The 21,577-nt window shown below is 48.6% G+C and overlaps 4 protein-coding genes across 5 annotated transcripts; 1 reads left to right on the forward strand and 3 right to left on the reverse strand.

Annotated features, from left to right (window-relative positions):
* Positions 1-772: 772 nt before the first annotated feature.
* Positions 773-8,557, reverse strand: LOC120895286 (putative aminopeptidase W07G4.4). Of its 2 annotated transcripts, none has more exons than XM_040298481.1 (4): positions 8,408-8,557; positions 7,445-7,627; positions 1,162-2,536; positions 773-1,086 (listed from the first exon to the last, which is right to left on the reverse strand). In XM_040298481.1, the coding sequence occupies exons 2-4, from the start codon at positions 7,456-7,458 to the stop codon at positions 919-921; spliced, it is 1,557 nt and encodes a 518-aa protein (XP_040154415.1). In that variant the 5' UTR covers positions 7,459-7,627; positions 8,408-8,557; the 3' UTR covers positions 773-918. The 2 variants fall into 2 exon arrangements, with proteins under 2 accessions (XP_040154415.1, XP_040154416.1); XM_040298482.1 differs by lacking the exon at positions 8,408-8,557 and adding an exon at positions 8,044-8,153.
* A 117-nt stretch (positions 8,558-8,674) lies between these two features.
* Positions 8,675-10,018, reverse strand: LOC120897062 (protein BCCIP homolog). The gene is made up of 3 exons (XM_040301673.1): positions 9,799-10,018; positions 9,582-9,708; positions 8,675-9,499 (listed from the first exon to the last, which is right to left on the reverse strand). Exons 1-3 carry the CDS (start codon positions 9,916-9,918, stop codon positions 8,841-8,843), a joined length of 906 nt encoding a protein of 301 aa, XP_040157607.1. The 5' UTR covers positions 9,919-10,018; the 3' UTR covers positions 8,675-8,840.
* Positions 10,019-10,799: 781 nt separating this feature from the next.
* LOC120894185 (T-complex protein 1 subunit zeta) lies at positions 10,800-13,051 on the forward strand. Its single transcript, XM_040296620.1, has 2 exons — positions 10,800-11,065; positions 11,278-13,051. Exons 1-2 carry the CDS (start codon positions 10,929-10,931, stop codon positions 12,734-12,736), a joined length of 1,596 nt encoding a protein of 531 aa, XP_040152554.1. The 5' UTR covers positions 10,800-10,928; the 3' UTR covers positions 12,737-13,051.
* Positions 13,052-13,107: 56 nt separating this feature from the next.
* On the reverse strand, positions 13,108-15,263 carry LOC120894186 (CDP-diacylglycerol--inositol 3-phosphatidyltransferase). Its single transcript, XM_040296621.1, has 4 exons — positions 15,019-15,263; positions 14,803-14,937; positions 14,389-14,542; positions 13,108-14,316 (listed from the first exon to the last, which is right to left on the reverse strand). The coding sequence occupies exons 1-4, from the start codon at positions 15,074-15,076 to the stop codon at positions 13,980-13,982; spliced, it is 684 nt and encodes a 227-aa protein (XP_040152555.1). The 5' UTR covers positions 15,077-15,263; the 3' UTR covers positions 13,108-13,979.
* Positions 15,264-21,577: the final 6,314 nt, after the last annotated feature.

Raw genomic sequence — 21,577 nt, forward strand, 5'->3', positions numbered from 1 at the left:
GGAGTCATCCGGAGTCGTCCGGAGTCATCCGGAGTCGTCCGGAGTCATCCGGAGTCGTCCGGAGTCATCCGGAGTCGTTAGTAGTCGGAGTCATCCAGAGTCGTTCGGAGTCGTTCGGAATCGTTTGAACTCGGAGTCGTCCAGAGTCGTCCAGAGTCGGTCGGAGTCGGCACAAAGACCTGTATACGAGGTGCATGCGCAAAATGAAAGAAAAAAAAACACAACGAAATGAAATGCCTGATCACAAACACATTGCACAAGACGGTTCCTGTTGACTGCGGCAAACTCCGTTTCCGATTGACTCCGATCGACTCTAGAGTCGACTCGGAATGACTCCGACTCCGGACAACTCCGAAGAACTCCGGACGACTCCGACTCCGCGCAGAACTAGTGGTTCGGATTTTGCCGGAGTCGTTATTGGACTAACAACAGCCGGAGTCGGATCGGAATCGTAGGTGCGCTCCAAAGAGCACATCACTAGTTGCGAGTCGAGACGCACTGCATGGAGCAAATTGTCATCCGGAGCAATGTGTAACACAGGGCGAGAAAGCAACAGAAAGCGGGATGCAAAGCACACAGAATGGCCAGAGAGGTTTGGTGGTCCAGTTGTAGCTTGTTTGTGAAAGTTCAACAGGTCATTGTACGCTTGCGTTAACCGAGGATATTGACCGGACTGGAGTGTGGGAACAGTGAGAACAAATGGGGTTGGCAAGGGGATGTGGGGAAAACCACAAACTTGACAGCCCCAAAGTGAACAAGAACCGTTAAACCATTTAATAAACCATCACCGAAGCGCCAATTGCGACTTTATCTTTATTTCATTAAACGTAATGGAAATTCGATTCCAGATCCAATTCTCACCGGCTTCACACTGGGGAGGGGGGCAAGGGGCAAGGGGCAAAATAACCTTCTATTGCTCTATTGCAGATGAGCCTGCGCCAGGGCCAGGATGGGCGATCCGGTCGGTGTGTCTGGAACGTCCCCGGCACTGCCAGCAATGTCCAGATGGGAATACTTGATCGGATGGGTCGAGCTGAGGCCGCATTTGTCCAGCCCGGTTGCCAGCATCAGGAACGCCGCCGGGCCCTGTTGGTAAGCAAAAAGTGAGTGATAAAAAAGCGATTACATTTCCCCACCGACCGGCACATTAGCAGCACCTACCTGATGACCGCGGGGCGTACGGCTCGACGGGAGATTGTTGGCCTGCAGCACGTCCTCGCCGTAGCATTTGCCGCGGTGGAAATCAAAGTCCTCCCGGCGCAGCACCGATATTTCGAACGGATCGCCCACCACCTCACCGGCCCGCTGCAGCTCGGGCCCATGGTTCGCGGCACGGGCCGGCCCGTTGTCCATCACGATGGCACTGTTGCCGACGGCCAGCACCGCATGCCCCGTCAGCGTGGCGACCGTGTACAGGTGCGGATCGGGCAGGCCCTCGCTCAGCACGCGCTCCTTCATCTGGCAGAGCGCATCGGCCATGGCCATGCGACCCTCGGCATCGGTGTTGCCGACGCGGACGCGCACCCCGGCCCGCGACGTCACCATTTCGTCCGACACGTAGCACTCCTCGCCGACCGAGTTGCGCACCATGCAGAGCACACCGATCGCGTGCACGTCCTGCGGTTGCCGCTGCTCGACCACCTTCATGAAGCCGGCCACGGCGGCCGCACCACACTTGTCCCGGCTCATGCCCGCCATCACACCGCCCGCCTTGATGTCGGCACCGCCGGTATCGTACGTCACGCCCTTGCCGACCAGCACCACCGTCTTGCGGGCCGGCTTCGGCGGCCGGTACTCGAGGAAGACGATGCGGCCCCGGTGCCGCTCGACCGTGCCCGCCGCCCGATTGACCGCCTGGAACAGCGGGTAGTCGCGCTCGAACACGCGCGGATCGTCCACGACCGTCACCTTGACCGGGCCGCCTGCGAACGCCTGCAGCACGTACTCGGCCACGCGCGGCGGTGCCATGCGCTCCGGATCGCCGCCGCCGATATCGCGCGCCACAAACCGACCCGCCTCCAGCGACTGCACCTGGCGCAACAGATCCTGTCCTCGCTGTGCGCCGTCCGGATGCAGCAGGCCAATCTTCGCGTACCGCTGCCGCTTCGCCGGCACATCCTCGCGCAGCTGCAGCGGCACGTACAGCTCGTGCAGGGCACCGAGCAGTGCTACCAGTGGGGCGGCCGAGAAGCGTTCGGTGGGCGCGGGCAATACCAGCAGCGGAAACTTTGCGCCTGCCTTCAGTGCGCGCCTCATCGCCTGACCGGCAGCTTCCGCGTACCGGCGCACATCATCGAAATCGGACAGCTCGCCGACGGGGCTGTACACGACGCGAACCGGCTCGCTGCCAACTGTACAGCGAAAACAGCTCACCTCGGAGCAGATACCGGCGTCGAACGTTTTCTGCTGTTCAATTTCGCGGGCCAGCACCGGATGGAGGTTGGCATCATCGATCACGCACAGCGTGTCGCAGCGGGCGGCACGATTAAGGGCAACTTCCAGATTATCCACCGGGTCAATCTCGCACGGAAGGTAGCTGGGGACGAAAGCAATTGGGTAAAATTGTATGAGTTGGCTTGTTAGATTGAACTGTTTTTACAGGGGTTTCCAAGTCACTTTCGCATGTAAACATTTTTATTCACCGCGTGCAAGACGTTAATCCACATCACTCTGACATTTAATTTCCATCATATTTTTTTTAAATTTCTTCAGCATGATTTTCAACACGAAACAAGCTGGACTGAGTTTAACAGTTCTTTGTTATGTGTTGAAAATCATGTGTTGAAACTGAAATTTCGTTTTGGAGCATATACACCATTTGATAGCTGTTGAAAAACATCTTGGATACGGTGAATAATTGTGTTCACATTCGAAAGTGACTTGGAAACCCTGTATCATACGCAGAGAACGACTGAAAAGCTTATCCGTGCAGTGTGTAACCATTTCATGAACACTTAACACTGTATTGCGTCCTGTAAGGCGTCATCCATCAAATATGTAACGCTGATAGGGGAGGAAGGGGGTGTCGTCAAACGTTACGATTTGTTACACGGGGGAGAGGAGGAGTTTAGCTTTTTTTACGTAACGCAAAGTAAAATGTTTTAATGTTTTATTTCGAGTAACAAATGAGTAAAAATGAGGATTCTTCTTGGTAACTTATAAATACATCGAAAATGCAGCCGAAACTCTTGCAAAAATACCATCTTTGTCCATAATTTGTAGGACATGCGTAACATATTAAACATCACATGTTATATGAAATAGAATAATCAATTTGCTGATGATACAACCTCTAAAGCCAAAGAAACATTTCTGGCAAGATAGATATATTTATGGAGGACCAGGAAGATGGCTGGATGAAAAACGCTTCTGATGATGGTGATGCAAGTACATTGCAAACCGTGCTGAGGATCCGATTATCAGAATCTTTTTGAATTTGATTGCTGCATGAGACAACTTTTCTTTATATCAAATATAATGCAATTGTTTTTATTTTTTATTAATTAAAAAAAATGTGAATATACCGGAATGTAGTTAAAAAAAAAGAAAAACTTACAAAAAATCTGATTTTGTTCAACACACTAAGCAGTTTGAGGGAGGTGTAACGTAATTTGGGGAGGGGGGGAGGGTTCTTCCAACGTTACAGTTTGTTACACTAGGGTGGGAGGGGGTCGAAAATTTGCAAATTTTGCGGTACGTAATTGATGGATGTCGCCTAAGTACCCCTTTTTCAAAGGCTACACTAGCATACATTTAAAAAAAAATCTTTTAATAAATAGAATCATTTCAATTATTAATGTGAAACATGATTAAAAAGTTCGTTAATTTTAAGTCGTTGTCATTTAAAATAGTGGCATTGATAATTTAAAAAGTAGTTTATTTTTATTTCAATAAGCTTTATTGCGACTTCGTATTAAAAAGGAAGTTCAAACTGGACAAATCGAACAAAAAGCACGCTTCCGTTATCCAACTTAAGTTAATTCTGTATTGCTAGTAGTGCAACAAATTCGTCATCCTTTTCCCGTAACTGCTATTCGTGTTCTAAGGCAGTACAAGGCCGATACTGTCGATATTTGTAAAAATAGATACATTTTACACAGCAACATTTTTCTCCAGAAGATATTTGCTTCATTCCAGGCGCTTTGTCGCTTCCCGTTTTTCGTTGCCGTTACGCTATTGTAACTGTGCAGTGCTCACACCCACCCACCAAGCCATCCTACCTACGACCCACTTGCATCCCCGGTGCGACAATGGAGCAGACGACAGTTGTCCCAGAATCTGGGTCAACGACAACCGCTTCGAAGTTCAAGGAGTCGAGCGCAAGAAAAAGCGAGAAAAAAGGCATCACGCAAGCAAGAAGCGCGTTTAAACTCCCCACCAAACCGACCGTAGGTGATGGTGGTGGTGGTGATGGTGGGGGTAAGGTTAGTTACAAACAACAGCAAGAACAAATCGAGCCATCTCTCGATCTCTCGCCCTCACGGGCACGCTCGCGATCACGTATCCCCCCACGTGAGACGTTGGGGGAAGGCTGGCTTTGTTGCATTGCGCGATGCTCCCGAAGCACCTGAGCGGCAGCAGTGGTGCTCATGGTGGTCTTTACAGATTAACGAAAAAAAAGACAAAAACACGCCACGAAACAAGAAGACCACGAAGATCGCGAAGAGTCGCTGGGAACCGTGGCAGCAACGGGAGCGAACGAACAGAAATCCCCATCCCCGAGCCATGTGCCGTCGCCACCGCCGCCTCCACCACGAGACGAAGACGACGACGACGACGACGCTTCCGCATCTCGTTCTGTCCCGCGCGCACTCGATCGTCCTGGCATCCGTGTACCTCTTGTGCCTCGCGGGTGTACTTTGCTGTAGGAATACAAAAAAAACACACACACACACCGAGTGTGCGTCCCTTCTTTTGAGCTTCACCTTTGCAGTACTGCCATGGCAAAGCTCACCAAACACCGTTCCGCCGTTGGCCCGCTCAGAACCGAACAACACCTTCTCTCCCCCCACCAGCGTACGCCAATCCAATCCGAACGAGCCCGAAACGAGCGAATGACGAGAGAAACGGAAAACTAGGTTAGGAATATCTTCTTCTGCTCGTCCACCGTCCGGCCTGCTCGGTGCCGCTGGTGCCCTCGTCTCGCGTGGCCTCCGCGTTACGGGCCCGGGGCCGGCCGTAACAGCAAACACTAATAAAAATAATAATAAAACTCATACACCATCCGAACCGGGCGACCACCATCCCCTCCCCCCTTAGATCACCGGGCCCCCTCGTCCGTACCGACTGCCACCAGCACAAAATGCACATTTACACGGCTTTGTGGCGAGCGAGGGGTCCGATCAGTCCGACTCAGAACGGTCACACTTTAACACTGGGTTGGGTGAATGGGAGTGGGGGTTGGTAGCGCCTCTTGAAGGAGGAAAGCTTAACGGTAAATTTGATGATTTTACTGTATTCATTTCACTTTGGCAGCGTGTTCGCCGCTACGAGATGCGGGAGAGTGAGGCTGCACGTGAGGCGCAGTAGAAGGCTCTGCATCGCACCTGAACTGTCACAACGTGTGCGAGTCGCGTGTATCATTTGCGTATTGTAAAAGAGGCACGCGTGTACGATCGCCCATGCTAGCTTTTTGCTGCGAAATGCCGAAGAAATGCGGTCCCAACTAAACCGAATCCACCTAAATGTCGCAATAGAATGTTCTAGAAAAGTCTCTTAAATGTCTGTTACATTCATGCTGTAGCGTTTAAAACACATTTTAAACGTGATCAAAAAGCAGAAAAAAACGATCACGATCACCGCTAACTAAAATGTCCCGAAATTACCGCTTCCCTTGCTGCACTCCAATTAACCTCATTGTAGCAGTGTGCTGCTGCTTTTGATCTTCTTTTAAAATTCTATCCCAGTGCCACTGCCACTGCAGATCACCCACAAAAGTGGGTCAACGAGAAAACAATCCGGGGCTTTGCTTTCGTCAGAAAGTTCGTCGCCTTCGGTGCACGTCACGCAACAGTAACGCGAACCGCTTTATCGACCGAGGAAAAAAACAATGTGTTGAAAAAGAAGCCTCCAATTTGTGAGGGCAAAGTGTTACAAGAAAGTAAAGCGTAACAAGGGTTGCTTTTGTGTGAGTGTGGAAGTACTGCCCCACCCCGTAAGAGTGGGTTGAATGCAAGAGAGCATGAATTAAATGCAAACACAAAGGCATCACATGAATCATTACACTAATGATTCAATTCTGATTAAGCCGAAGAAAGTAGATGATAGTGCGAACAAAGAGGCAGCGATCGTGCTGAATATGATCATGTTCTGAGTGACACAGACATGTGAGTTGGTTACACTTGGTGGAGGGCACACATGAGCCAACGTGAAGCTAAACTCTTCTCAGATGAGGAATGTGCGAATTAGTCTCTTTACGACGGTTACAACTGCGATCGTTAATTTTTAGAACGCTATCAACGCTCACTCGCATAGAACTAGAACCGGGCCATAGTGAAAGAGCAACAAAAGAGCCCACCCGTCTGTATAGGATCGTTCGCTTGGAGCTACAATCGCGGGCTGTGGCACTTTTTGGCAAAGAGAAATGCTTTCGACACGCATTGCGGGATCACGTGATCTACATGATTAATTGCCAGAACATATCAGCATTTTGTACCGTCTTCTCCTCACATACACACACACACATACACTCTCTCTCTCTCTATCTCTAACTATCAATCATGGTCTACTCCGCAATCGCCATCAATCATCTTCTCCCAGTCCAAGGACCGATGGTAAGACCAACACCCAAAAAAAAACCGCTCATTTCGTGGCCAAATACCACTCCGAAAGGTCATTGGCCGTCGCGCGACCAGCTGTACGCACCAATTCAAACACGTGGCCCCAAGCATGGGTGGTGCCGGCGGCCAGCCAGTCTGGGTGAGTTTTCCACCTTCTCTGGGGAAAGAAAAATTGTGCTCCTCAAACCTTCTCCCCAACTGGTGGGAGATAGCTGGATGGGAACCGTAGAAAAAACCGCATGTCTAGGCTCGGTTTCATCTTCTTTCGCGGCATGCTACGTTCGGCGGTGTTCCCGTCGGCAGTTTGGCACTCCGTACGCATCTCACGTACCAGGCAGGCGTAGTGCGTCTAGATGATGATGATGATGAGCGGCTGACCGTCTGCGAAACCCGTTAATGACTACATTTCGTCTAACGGAGCGTTTGGATTCGCCGAAATGGCAGACGTGTGCGTCTGGCAGATCGCTCGTTCTGGAGTCGACCCGATCGCCGGATGCGGCCAAGAACGATGTCGGCCCGATTCTGGAGTATGGTTGGGGGCACGCTGTTTTATTACCTTCGTTCAATTGTGTTTCCAAGCGGGAGCTATTCATTCGCACACGGTTGATCTTGAGAGGCGTGCTGCTTCTGCAGCTATCTTCACTTCAGCTTAGCTTATCACTTACCCTTCGACGCCCATTGTGCTTGTGCCACAGGGCTGCTATCGTTTCCTCGTGCACGGTTCGCTCCCGTCTGCTGATAGCTTGTTGCTGTTGCTCCGGCGGCTGATTTCGTTCAACTGTCGTCCGCACGCCCCAAAGCTGTCCCGAAGAGGTTTGCAAACCAGAGCCACACTTGATGTCTTTAATCTGTGAATGGAAGGCCCGGGAATGGTTTCCCCGATGGGGGAGGAAGGTGAGATAATGCGCGCACTTGTATGAAAACTGTCCAAAAGATTGATAGCACCAATGAAGGGAGAACTGTTTTGATTGCGTTTGTATCACTGTGTAAATGATTGTGCTCCGCCATCTCTGCTTCTTATACTAGTGCGCAGCGCCGTTTGATTTGCGTGTATGCAGCGCGGTCAAATGTTCACAAAGAGCTGCGCGCACGATCAATTTCAATGGCCCTTTTTCTGCCCCGGGTTCATCCGGGGTAGCGTGCACGGAACGCACACAACACGTAGCAAAGCCACACATGAGCACGGAATCGATCTGGTTGCATGTACCGAATTTAACACGAACGCAGGTGTGATTCAATCGACCCTGTGCGACGATCAACTTACTTCTATATTCTAGGGCACGATAAAACTTCTATAAATCACGATCGACCGGCTTCTTAGTCATACCGGGTGCACACACACACACCAGCGTGTGTGGAGCATCATCACGTCGCGCCTTGTGTGACGTACGTTTGTTCACGCTAACGTGCTTCATGCAATTTGATGCAAATTATTAAAACACCCAAACCATAGGATACATTATGGAGGAAAATGATCTTTTCCATTCTACAACACAAATGCTCGTCACCGAAGGGTTAACGAATACTGCACAGGCCCAGCTTGATGGTGCCTTTGAGGTTAAGAACTACCGTATCTATTTGGCTGGAAATATGATAACATTACTATTTTTACACCTTCCACTACATACCTGGTCGGTTTGCTAAACACCGGCAATGTTTTTTATGCCCGCGTTTCCCGCCGTTTTTGGCCAATATCACTTTGCTTGCGATAAAAAAAGAAACATGCACGGAAACAGTTTGTGCTGAATTGCGTTTTTCTGCGAAGTGTCAAATAACCACAACAAACCCCGCTCGTGCGGGGATGAATCACCATGGAGAAAGGGGTGGAGAGCGCAGACACCAACCGAGTGGGGAGAGAGAGAAACGCTTCGATTCGAGGCATGGAAAACGCTTCATTTTACCGAATAGTCGGTACAAACCCCAGCGTTCTGGAGGCGAGGAACTTTCGTTTATTTATCATTATCAGTTAGCACAAAGCTACGGCACAAGATTAGACACACATTCACACTAAAAAAGGGGGGGATATTTTGAAAAAATAGAAATCTTATTCGATCTACAGCTCTACTTGTTCGCCACGGACGCTACCAGATTCTTGATGGTGGCCACAATGCCGGGCAGTTTGCTCGCTTCGATCAGCAGCACCTTGCGGAATGGTTGCAGCTCCTCGTCCTTCTTCTGCCACTGGCCTGCCAGCGCCGTCGTGGTTTCCTTCTGCACGGAATAGTCGAAGCTGGCACACGAATCCTTGATAAAGTATTCCTCCTCGTCGTTGCTGTAGATCACCTCGGCCGGCTTATCGCCGGCGGCCGCCTGCTGGTAGTATTTGACGAACATCAAATAGTAGTCGAACGCGAATGGCATGCCCTTGGTGCGGGCCCGCTCCATCTCGGACAGGAGGTTTTCACACATCGGCACACATACCGCGGCCGGAATGTTGATGAAGCGCTCGTTCAGCAGCAATCCCGTCGTTTTGGAGCCGCCCTCGAGCGCATCGCGGAACTGCTGCTGCACCAGCTCGGTCGCGTACTTCTCCGCCTTTTCGAAGATCATCTTCTTCAGCTGCCGTACGGAGGCCAGCTCCTGTTTGTTGGCCAGATTGATGATGGTCGTCACGCCAAACACCACCTGGCACGGGTCGCCCATGTCCGTGTCCTCGTCCTCCTCGTCATCGTAAGCATCGGTGTACGCTTGCTTCAGCACGCTGCCGACATAGTTTTGAGCTGCAATATATAGCACGAGCAAGCAAAGAACAACACCGTTAGTGGAGTTGAAACAACAGGGCCGAGCAGGCCGTGAACTAACCCACAATAACGCCGGCCAGCTCCGTGAGGTCGATGTGTGCCTTTACGAAGAGCTGTCCCAGCAGCTGTTTGATGCCATCCAGATCGGGGTCGATCGGATTTCTTCCCTCGAAATCAACGGTGATACCCTAATGGGGAAAAGAAAAACATTTCACATCATCCTACTGCCACCCACGAGGAGCGAACCACGCCGCTGCGTCGGTGTGCCCGCAGCTTACCTCATCCCCCTCGTATGCTTCGTCATTTTCTTCGTCACTCGACTCATCGCTGCCGCTTTTCGCGTCCATACGCTGCTCCTCTTCATCTTCCGCCTCAACTTTTAGCTTTTTGCTGGTCATTTTTACAGGTTTTTCCTTCACGAAACTGTTTGCGACCTCACTTTATTTACAATTGTTGCACGAGAACGCGTGCGAGTCCGGCAAATCAGGAGAAAAAAGTGTGTTTAATGCGACTGGGTCGAATACTTTAAAGCGTATGTCGGAGAGCTGTGAAAGGGTTTGGAAATGTTCGTGAATATGTAGAAAATACAAAAAGGATACAATTTTAGCTATTGTTATTTTTTTTTACCGTTTTTACACATTTACACTGCATTTTTTACACTGAACTTGCATTTGTTTTGGAAAACCAACAAATTAAAACAGCAACGAAATTCCTACCCCTTGGACTGACAGATCGAATGACAGCTGGTTTGGTTGGGAACAGAGTGACCAGAAATACCGATGTATATATATATTTGGGTTTGAAGGAAAAAATCTCAATTTTTTGTAATCATTTAACGATGAAACTCAGCCAAACAATCAAATCAATCTAAATAATCCAGCGAAATTCAAATTATAGCACGTACGATAAAATCGTATCCAATGGAGCACTGCAGTGGCCCTAAGCGGTCGCGTGGAGCCCCAAGAAAAAGAACTTGCCACCACTGAGAAAAAGAATGAGCATCTTAGTTATTCTTTGGTTTAGAATTCCTAGTACCATTTTCAGATCAACACTTCAGAAAGACCTTCATTTGTGTAACCGCTGAACCAAATCTAATCCATATCCTAAGTAAAGGATGTATATTCTTTTGAAATGGAACTTTAATTTTGCGAATTAGTACCCCCCCCCCCCCCATCACGCTTAACACTTCTTTCGCTTTCACTTCTTTTAACTCGAGTTAAGTTTCGAGTACTACCGATAAAATTTTGATGCGCCTACCGAAAACCGCCAAAATAATCTGGCCACACTGGTTGGGAAGAGGCGAAGAAGAATAGCAAGTTTTGCTTCGAAACACCGACTGGGCCGCTGCAGCAAAGTTCGATCTCGAGCACAGACAATTTCATTGTAAAACTAGTAGCACAGTGTTAAAATGGCCTCAATTAGCTTGCTGAATCCGAAGGCCGAGTTTGCCCGTGCGGCACAGGCGTTGGCCATCAACATCACCGCCGCGAAGGGCATTCAGGATGTAATGAAGACCAATCTCGGCCCGAAGGGAACAATGAAAATGTGAGTAGGAAGTGAACAACTGTTCGCAAAAAATCTTCAAAAGTTCATAAGTGCGGGATTGCGGGGATATTTTTCATGGAAAATTGTTCTCAAATGAAGAAAAGATTAGATTTTGGCAATGCAATGCGTTGCAGTCGACGCGATAGGTCGTTTTACCATCTGACTCACCTGACCCGTTTTCTAACCTCACTTTCACACTCACTCACACACAGGCTGGTTTCGGGTGCCGGTGACATCAAAATCACCAAGGACGGCAATGTGCTGCTGCACGAGATGCAGATCAAGCATCCGACCGCGTCGCTGATTGCCCGTGCCAGTACGGCCCAGGACGATGTGACCGGGGACGGAACCACCTCGATCGTGCTGATCATTGGCGAGCTGCTGAAGCAGGCCGACCTATACATCGCGGACGGGCTGCATCCGCGCATCATCGCGGACGGGTTCGACCAGGCCCGGCTGCAGGCGTTGGACATTCTGGAACAGATCGCCCACCCGATTGAGGTGAACCGGGAAAATCTGCTCAACATTGCGCGCACCTCGCTCCGCACCAAGGTGCACCCGGATCTGGCCGATCTGCTGACGGACGTGTGCGTCGATGCGGTGCTGGCCATCCGCACGGAGGGTAAGCCGGTCGATCTGCACATGGTCGAGCTGATGGAGATGCAGCACAAGTCGGCCACGGACACGCAGCTGGTGAAGGGTATCGTGATGGACCACGGTGCTCGCCACCCGGACATGCCGAAGCGCGTGGAAAATGCGTACATTCTCACGTGCAACGTGTCGATGGAGTACGAAAAGTCGGAGGTGAACTCGGGCTTCTTCTACAAGACGGCGGAGGAGCGCGAAAAGTTCGTGCTGGCCGAGCGCGAGTTCATCGAGGATCGGGTGAAGAAGGTGATCGAGCTGAAGCGCAAGGTGTGCGACGGTACGGACAAAACGTTCGTCGTGATCAACCAGAAGGGCATCGATCCGATGTCGCTGGACATGCTGGCGAAGGAGGGCATCGTGGCGCTGCGCCGTGCCAAGCGCCGCAACATGGAGCGTCTGGCGCTGGCCTGTGGCGGTATGGCGATGAACTCGTTCGACAACATGGACGAATCGTGCCTCGGCTTTGCCGGGCAGGTGTACGAGCACGTGCTGGGCGAGAACAAGTACACGTTCGTGGAGGACTGCAAGAACCCACTGTCGGTGACGATTCTGATGAAGGGCCCGAACAAGCACACGCTGGCCCAGATCAAGGACGCGATCCGCGATGGGCTGCGCTCGATCAACAATGCGGTCGAGGACAAGAAGCTGGTGCCGGGAGCGGGTGCGTTCGAGGTGCGCGTGCACAACAAGCTGCGCGAGTACGCCAAGACGGTGAAGGGAAAGACGCGCCTCGCGATTCAGGCGTACGCGGACGCCATGCTGGTGGTGCCGAAGATTTTGGCCGTGAACAGTGGGTACGACGCCCAGGACACGATCGTGCGGCTGCAGGAGGAGGGTCTGCTGAACGAGGAACCGATCGGGCTGGATCTGTCCACCGGCGAGCCGATGAAACCGGTCGATCTGGGCATTTTCGACAACTACATCGTGAAGAAGCAAATTCTCAACTCCTCCACCATCATTGCCGTTAACATACTGCTTGTGGACGAGATTATGCGTGCCGGCATGAGTAGCCTGAAAGGTTAAATGTTGGGAGTGATGCACCGCAAAGAGAAAGGAAGAGCAAGAAAGAGAGAGAGAGAGGGAGGGAGATCGCATTTGGATTCGCGAGCAGCGTATTGTATTGCATCGTTTAAGCCTTCGCGCATTGCGTCTTTAACGTTTCATTTACACTTTCATCTTACATTAATTTCTAAGCGTCGCAAGGGTGAAATCGGTTCAGTTGAACTTCGAATCCCACTCACCACTAACACAGCATCAGCGATGCGACCAATGTATTCGCAGAACAATAACACCCCCACAACACAAGTAATAAACGCACCAGCTTAATTATTTCTACTACATACAGAGACTGTTGCAGGAGTTTTCTTTCGAAGAATGTATCCGCTTTTCCACAATTTACAGAGAGAGGCTATTTATTTATTAGACACATGAGAAAGTCAGGGAGTTACAAATCACATCGATGACATGTTTTCGAATCACTACTTCTCTACACAATTTGGGATACATTTACTAAACCTAAATTGTTTTATAGCCACATCAGCTCCTTCTTTTCGAATGACGATACAATACCTGTAAATGACAATGATCTTGATGATATCTTCTTGCTACACGTTAAGCAACAAATAACTACACGATTGACTCGACTGACTAAACGTGCTTCCTTCCGGAGCTTTGTAGTGCACTTGCACAACACATCTGGATAAGAGAGTAAGTCTGATAGCAAAATATGGAGAGCATTTTCTATGACTCGGGAGGCTTCTGTGGAATGTGCAGTACTAATTATCGGTTGCCTTTCTTCTCGTGGGGTTTCTTGCATTCCAACAATATTCAACTCATTCTCACATGCTGTGCATCGTTTGTATGTGTTTTGTTTCGTCTTCTTATTTGTTTGCAGCACATTGCATAATGGTCAGGTGCATAATGTTTGATCCCTCTCTCGTTCGACTACCGAACACACCGGGACAGTAGATGGTGGAGGGGTTTTACACAATTTCAGCTACATTATTAGTTAACAACACTTAAATAGACTCGTTTTTAAAACACATTATCATGCTTGTTTTGTTTGTTTGTTCTCCATTTGTTGTTGTCCTTTGGCATAGTGATTTACGTGAAAGCGCTTAGAAAAACCCGACCTCGGGGTCCGCCGGGAGAGGGGCAAGCGTTGCATTCACTTTTGAAGTTGGGAAAATATTTCCGCATCGTCTTCCAAGAAAGAGGGGGGACAGCCCGTATTCTTTAGCGCATTTGGAGGATACCATCACCCCCTTTATTGCGGTTTCTTGTTCGCTTCCCGTTCGCGCTGTGCCGCCCGTTCCGCGACGTCAATTACGCCAATGTTGCAGCTGGCAACGAACCCGTGAATCACCGAGATGCCCGTCTTGACGACGGCCACCGGGAACGAGACGATGGCGAGCAGTTTAAACGTGGAGAAGCCCAGCAGCAGCGGTCCGGGCGTGAAGTGCAGCAGGTACAGCGCCGCATAGAACAGCTCGTTGAACAGACACATGAAGCCCAGCACGGTACGGTTGGTGTAGTAGACACGCATAATCGGATTACCGGACATGTCGATAAACTTGTGCGACGTCTTGCCCTGGAGCACGGTCCTGGTGGGAGAGGCGGTGGTTGATTATCATTAGTCACAGCTGTTTTTTTTCGGTTATTGCATTTTCGCTTACGTGTGCAGATAGAACCAGTGGCACGCGACATCGATCGCCATGGAAAGCTGGAACCAGAACATGTACTTCGGGTAGAAGTAGCTTAGCGTTACAAGCAGACCGCATGTGCCGCATCGGTCGGTAAGCTGATCCAGCATGGCGCCGAACTTTGTGGCTAAAAGTATGAGAGATAGAGAGGGATAGAGAGGTAGGAAGCGCATTACAATTATCGCTATCAAACCGTGCCACGCGTTACCGATATCCCCTGGGGAGATAATTCGGCCCAATCGCACCAATCGTTATGCAATACCATTTAATTCGCACGCATACTCCGTGCTGGTATGATGGCGATGGACAAAACAGGCCCAATCGAGCATCGATTTTCTTCCACCCAATCCGGGGGGCACAGTGGAATGGCACGGCGTGAATACTTACACTGGTTGAAATGCCGCGCCGCATGACCGTCGAGTGCATCGAGCAGTACGCTGATGATGTAGCACCAGCTGGCAATTACATAGTCCGTGGGCATGTAGTAGAAGGAAACGATTGCCAGCACGATCCGTGCGTAACCTGTGCCAAAACAAACAAACAAATCGCAACACAAATGATGATGACGCAAAACAGTTTATCACACATTTTCCACCCCCTTACCGATTATGTTCGGCACGAACAGATAGATATTTTCCTGCTCCTGCTGTTTGACCTCCATGGTGCAAAAGGTGACGAGGATTCGCAACCGAGACACGACCGATAAATGAATGCAAAAGTTTGTTCCGTTTTTTTCCTACACAAACAACGGGGCGCGCACGCAATGAAAACTGCGCGATAGATTTTCCACCTGCACTCGCGTACGGCTGTGGGAGGAAAAGATGATGCGAATTGTGCGATGTTTATGTTTGTGACTTTCTGTTGACAGCTGAACTGATGTTCGGACGTTATGGCCAGTAGGCGGCTAGAATCCCACTGTGCACGATGTTGTTCGTCGCCCAGGAGACAAAAGGAGTTAGTATGCATTTCGTCTTAACAAGCTCTTAGGTCGTAACACAGTCTTAAGCGAGCGCGGAAACCGAAAAACGACCGTAAAGAAAACGAAATGACAAACGGATAGTAATGTTCTACTAAAACATTGACAACTTCAGTTGAATGTGTGTTGCAGAAACAAACTAACAACTATTTCGTTAGAATTTTGCAACGCTGGTGGGTGAACCTTGCGTAATTCCGCTTAGCATTATACGTACTCGTTCGGAATTGTCCGGAGTTGTCTGGAGTTTTTCGGAGTCGGATTCGTTTTGAGTCGTTCGAATTTTCCGGAGCTGTCCGGAGTCGACCGGAGTCATTGGGAGGCGTTTGAAATCGTTTGGAATCGTCGGAGTCGTCCGGTGTCGTCTGTCATCGGTTGGAATCGGAGTCGTCCGAAGTCGGCTTTCGAAATAAAGCCCTATATACGAAGTGCACGCGCAAAGTCAAAGACAAAAAGATAACACAACAAAATTAAATACCTGATTACAAGCACATTGAACCGGAAGGCTCCATTTGACTTCGACCGATGCCGATCCTGGTCGACTCTGATCGATACCGGCCGATTCCTGACGACTCCGATCGACTTTAACTCCAAACGACTCCAACTCCGAACGACTCCAGGCGATTCCGGACGACGCTTAACGACTCCGGACGACTCTTTACGATTTCGAGCGAATCCGGATGACTCTTGACGATTTTGAACGACTCCTGGTGACTCCCGACGACTCAGACTCCGGACGGATTTTGCCGGAGTTCGAATCGGACTAACAATAGCCGGAGTCGTGGGTTCTCGGCAAAAAACACATCACTAGTGCATACATCCTAATAAGGCCCGTGTCTGTGCTCCATCGCATGCGATTTTATCGCACGTGCTGTCAAACGCTTTTTCGTATAATATTGCGATTAATTGGATGATTTGAATAATATAACGATCATGAAAAATTAAGTTGAGATTGTTCCTACAAAACACCACACACTTAGTTTGACAGATAAAATCGGATGCGGCGTCCGACGAAATCAAAAAATTTTGATTCCGTCGTACGACGAAATCGCACGTCCGACGTTATCTGTCAAATTCCATATAAAATTTTGACAGGCCTTCCGATAAAATCGCATCCGATGGAGCACAGACACGGGCCTAAGAGTAAATGAGTTAATCAATATTTAACGGCAAATTCGAGTGGAAAGGAGCAGACACGTGTGCCATTAGATTATCGATGGAAATCTTTCTATTTACAATTTAACTCATTTTGGAGTTTGGATGGGGAATACAGGTGAATGGAAACTCAAAATCCTTGAATTCATATATTTTATGAAACTTCGCTGGCATTCCATGAAACCTACAAAATATTCCTGCAGTAATAAATTCATAATGAAATTCAAGCGAAAGCAGCAACTGAAAACCACCGATTCAAAGTGTGGATAATTAGGCGAAAATGCTCCCACTTCGTAAAATCAATTTAAATATCCTTTTCCTATTCAGCATGCTTTCCAGTAATGGCTTCCATCCCTCCTCCTGCACCCCGGGTGAGTAAACCATTAAACTTTCAATTAGCGTATTAAACCCAACACACGCGCTCAACAGGACACGGTTCGGTGACGACCGACCATGAAACCGGGAATAGACGACGCGCGTAGCGAATCGGAACCGAACCGAGCAGCAATTGATTAATGGTCCGGGAAACGGGAATGACTCTCTTCGTGCCATGCCATTGCTACCAGCTGTGTAACAGTTTTTATTCCTTCTGTAAAACAACAAACGATGTCCGGGAGTGGCCTCTTGCCTGCCACTCGATGTGCACCAGCCCGAAAGCACTCATCGCCGCCGAAGTCATGTACAATCAATTAAAAAAAACAAAAAACAAATCAATGCACCGATCGAACCTCGATACCCACGGTGGTTCGGTGGGATACCACGAAATGCTTGTGTTTACATTTCATTAACCGCAGCATTTACCCCACTCGGGGTTTCCACCACACTGGGGATGGCATGGTTCTTGAGAACAAAAAACAGCTATAATTTGCAAAGGAATTTGTTTCCGCTTTCCCTACCGATGGGCGAAAGTGGCGTGAAAGTGGCGCAATCATCGATTTCCCCAGCGAGATCAACACACCGAGAGATGAACCGACTCAATACGGGTTTCGTTCACACTGTACCAACCGAAACCTTTTCAAAGCGTCTCGCATCGCCTTTTGAGCAGGGGGAATAAAAACACAAAAATGCGAAATAGTCCTGTATTATTTATCACTTTCTTATCGATTCTTCGGCAAACGTACATGCACACCTCCAGTTTCGCCCTTCTCCCCACAACCGCTCTAATCGGTACACATTTGATTTCTATTTTCACAACTTTGGCTCCCACACACACACACATGCCTTACCTTTTGTGTATGCGAACCAATTTCCAGCTAAAATCATTGATGGTTCGTGGAAAGCGAACCACAGCTCCCTCCCTGTGGATGGATAAGATTGAAAGAATAGATAGACATGTGTGCAGGGGCAGAGGGGGGGGGAAAGCGAACGATTTATCGATGTGGGACTTTTGCCTTCCAACAACATCGTCACGCTTGTCTGCCGTGTGTGTGCCGGTATGTGGATATGCAATTGTTCGGCATCAGAAATACCGGTGATTGTATGTATGGTTCGAATAAAAATATAACAATTTCACACAACCGGTACGCACATTTGAGAAGGCGAAAGGCAAAGGCCGGGTTTGTTTTGCATAAATCGTTGAAATGTACCCAGTGAGCCACCCGTGAGCCCATAGAGCACGAACAGCTCCTAGCTCACTATCATAGGAATAGCGCGAATACCAGTTATAGATCGAGAGCAAAACCAAATCCCCCGCAAGTAACATCGCATGGGTGGTGGTGACGGTGGTCGAAAAGAGGAATATCAACGTTGAGTTTCCCTGACCTGGCGCAATGATTTCCGGTCGCCTGAGCCCCACTGCAAGAGCACTTCTGGCTAAACGCAGCACAAGTACGCGCGTAGTGTTATAGCAGCAACGCACGCAAAAGGGCATCGTTTCCCCATGCATGAGAAGCCCACGAACCGCAGGCGAGCCCCGAGTGGCCAGCCCCGAGTACCCCAGGCCCGGCTGTATGCGCCGACGCAACAGAATTCGCGTGAGTTCCGGTTTAAGGAGGAGAAGCAGCATGAGAACTCGCGCCGTCGGTTTCGTCGATTCCGTTTGTGGTAAGATACGGCTGGCCAGGCCAGCTGGATGTGTGTGTGTGTGTGTATGTGTCACCGGCACGCTACTGGTGCTGGTTCGTGCTGGGTGATGATGAATATATCTTGTTGTTGTTTTTGCTTCTCCCCACCAGCAGCAGGGACAGATTAGCACGACAAACACGTTGCACCTGAATGGCATACCGGAGCACCGGGGAGGGGTCCACAACCCCCCCCCCAAAAAAAAAAACCGTCCACCGAGCATTTCAAGGTTAGTGCTCGCGGTTGGAGCTGTGGACAGGATTTCGGGAGGCCCTCTGGCTGCTGTGTCACCGGTGCAAGGGGACAGGGCTTTTCGCTTCGGTGTTATTGTCAGCATTGCGTGACCATGCCGTCCGACTGTTTGAAATAGAACCGCTAAAAAGCAGCACAAAATCTAGTCACGAAAATTTGTCCCCCTCCTCCACCCTCCTTCTCTCCATTTCTGGCACCCATTTTGACCCTTTTTTGTGGTGACGTCCTTCCCCATTTTGTATATTACATCGACAAAACAGCACAACTCTCGGTGGTGGTGGTGGTGGTGGTGGTTGTGGTGCTGCCGGAAGCAAAACCAACCCCGGTTGGAGCAAGGGAAGCAACGGGAAGAAATTTTAAAATCCGCAATGCAGCACATTGGTGCTTCCCGGTTAAATCCCTCTCCGCTTCAATCCCCGCTTGCTCCGCGTGCGGGATGCTACGACCAGTGCCAGAGCCGCAAGATCCGTCGGTCAGGCGAGAAATCTAGCCCTCATTTACATCGAACGGATGATCAATCTAGTGTGCGGTGCCGACCACCACCACCACCATCAAGCTCGTGCACTTGCTCACCCGCTTCTGGTTGGGCTTGGTTCGGAGAAGATGGACCGATTTCGGTGTGCGGCAGCTCACGAAGCGACTGTACCGGTCAGCCTGTCCGGTTAGACAGTGAGGTCAAGATGGCTCCCCGAGAAAACGAATTAGGTCCACTTATGCTTAGGCCGTGCTCGTTTTTTGTGTGTTGCTTTACCTACTCCAAAGACACATAGATGCCATGGGGAGCGGTCCCAGAGACGCCAAGGTTTTCATAAATTTGAAAATGCAATTTTCATACATTGTGCAATGGCGAAGCGAGATGGGTATGAACGATGGTGAAGCTGTGTGCTATTTGAACAAGCTCACGAACAACAGGGTACGGCTTGGGAAGGGTGTGTGTGTGTGGTATCGATTGAAAGATGAGAGCTACCCAAGATAAATCAACCATGAAAATAAACAATTCAGTGGTACTCACCACATGCAGGAAATGTGTTAAGGAGTTTTTTTCCCTTTCTACATTTATATAAATGATCTCATCGAACACTTCATAATTGTTTGAAAGGGAGTAAGGTATGCCGTAAAACACACGCACACAGGATAATTAATCTTATTACATGCGATTGAACAGTGTTTAACGAATAAATTGATGCATCTCCTGGGAACCAAGTTTTCTTATTCTTATTTATTTCAAAACGTTAATTCAGTGCAAAGGCTTTTGTCGCACACGATGACGTATGATGCTCAGTGGAATTTCCATATTATCATTAAGTAAAATAAAGTTCTTGTCATTGTGGCGGGACATTAAATGGTCCCTACCGTCCATCAATGGGCGATGAGCAATTTTTACAAAGAGATCAATATGCCAGTAAAGGGTTCAGTATCCAGTTTAAGGACCGGTTTGGGTTTGAGATTGGTTCCAAGACCGCATCAGTGCAGAATCACTTCTAGGTACGAAAAAGTATGGTTAGTAATAATATTCAGAATCAATACAGATTCATGGAAAGTTTCAAGAGCAGTATAGGTCCAGCGTTAGGTCCAGAATCGGTATGGATTCAGAATCAGTTCCAGGACATGGTGTAGGGTTCGTGATTGGTCTAAGAACATAAGGATTTCGTGAAGGGTGAGACTTACCAGTTCCTATAGTGTTAAGGATTGGTGATCGTGGTACCAGATTGAGATGGGTTTGAACGCCACAGTAGAAGTAAATCAGTAGCAGCGTATGTCATAAATGTTAAATTATTTCTCTTTTATCGTGGCAAAGCTTTACAATTTGGCTGTAAATTTAGTTTCCTTACCCGTGTAAAGCTCTCGGTTTCTTAATGCTAAGTCATAGCCACATAGAACGGAAGCAGAAGCTCTTGTGATATTAGAATTAAGTTTTAAAGGAGTATGCCAAGATGCACCGCAAATCAAATACCCAATTGATTATGGAATCTTGAAGATACGGATTTAGAATCAAGAACAACGATTCACAAAATGATTCGTAAAAATATAATTTCGAATTGTTTTTAATAACATGCGATAGTAAGAAAGCATCGCCATAAATGAATAGCAAAGCTTAGAAGAGAGCGAAAAAACAAACAAGTTCGATAGTGTATTTGACGACTAATAAGTAAGTATTTGTAAGTATTTGAAATTATCGAAATGAAAGAAACGAATCACTCGGAAACGAATTAAGATGAATTGAGGAATTGAACATCACCGCCAATTTTGAGTAGCCTTACAGCATGGACATAAAAACAACTTATTTTAATTGTAGTGAATTGCAAAGGGCCGCGATACAGTCGTCAACTCGCAAACCCTGTATAAACCGTGCCCCCAATAGGAAGCGACTCACCACCGTGCTATGGGTACTTAAATAAGGGCAGGGCTCGATCGACAAAGAAGTAGAATCACGAATCGAGAAAGGAATTATTGAGAATGTGAATGAATTTCAGTAAAAATACGACCAAGGCATTGTGTTTCAATACCTGTACGGCTGTAGTGGCTCTATACTCAGAACTCTTAATCCCTTCGTTCGGCCGTAAAATCATATTAGTTTAATCCGCAATGCAAATAGTAAGTATGAATAAACCGAATGAAACGACTTGATGTGCTCTAATTTGGTTAATTTCGTTTGTTAAGAATAGAGAGCCTCAGTAAGGACGCATCAAGAAGACTGGCCATTTCTCGGTCAATTAGTAA

The sequence above is a fragment of the Anopheles arabiensis genome, chromosome 2 (genome assembly GCF_016920715.1).
Source record: "Anopheles arabiensis isolate DONGOLA chromosome 2, AaraD3, whole genome shotgun sequence".
Taxonomy (NCBI): Eukaryota; Metazoa; Arthropoda; class Insecta; order Diptera; family Culicidae; genus Anopheles; species Anopheles arabiensis.

Coding starts and splice junctions, on each gene's coding strand:
- LOC120895286 (XM_040298481.1), bottom strand. Junction 1,087..1,161: donor GTACGCCCCGCGGTCATCAG/GTAGGTGCTGCT, acceptor GCTTACCAACAG/GGCCCGGCGGCGTTCCTGAT.
- LOC120897062 (XM_040301673.1), bottom strand. CDS start 9,918: ATGACCAGCAAAAAGCTAAAAGTTGAGGCGGAAGATGAAGAGGAGCAG. Junction 9,709..9,798: donor AAGCATACGAGGGGGATGAG/GTAAGCTGCGGG, acceptor TTTCCCCATTAG/GGTATCACCGTTGATTTCGA. Junction 9,500..9,581: donor GCTGGCCGGCGTTATTGTGG/GTTAGTTCACGG, acceptor TATATATTGCAG/CTCAAAACTATGTCGGCAGC.
- LOC120894185 (XM_040296620.1), top strand. CDS start 10,929: ATGGCCTCAATTAGCTTGCTGAATCCGAAGGCCGAGTTTGCCCGTGCG. Junction 11,066..11,277: donor CCGAAGGGAACAATGAAAAT/GTGAGTAGGAAG, acceptor ACTCACACACAG/GCTGGTTTCGGGTGCCGGTG.
- LOC120894186 (XM_040296621.1), bottom strand. CDS start 15,076: ATGGAGGTCAAACAGCAGGAGCAGGAAAATATCTATCTGTTCGTGCCG. Junction 14,543..14,802: donor GGCGCGGCATTTCAACCAGT/GTAAGTATTCAC, acceptor TCATACTTTTAG/CCACAAAGTTCGGCGCCATG. Junction 14,317..14,388: donor CACTGGTTCTATCTGCACAC/GTAAGCGAAAAT, acceptor CTCTCCCACCAG/GACCGTGCTCCAGGGCAAGA.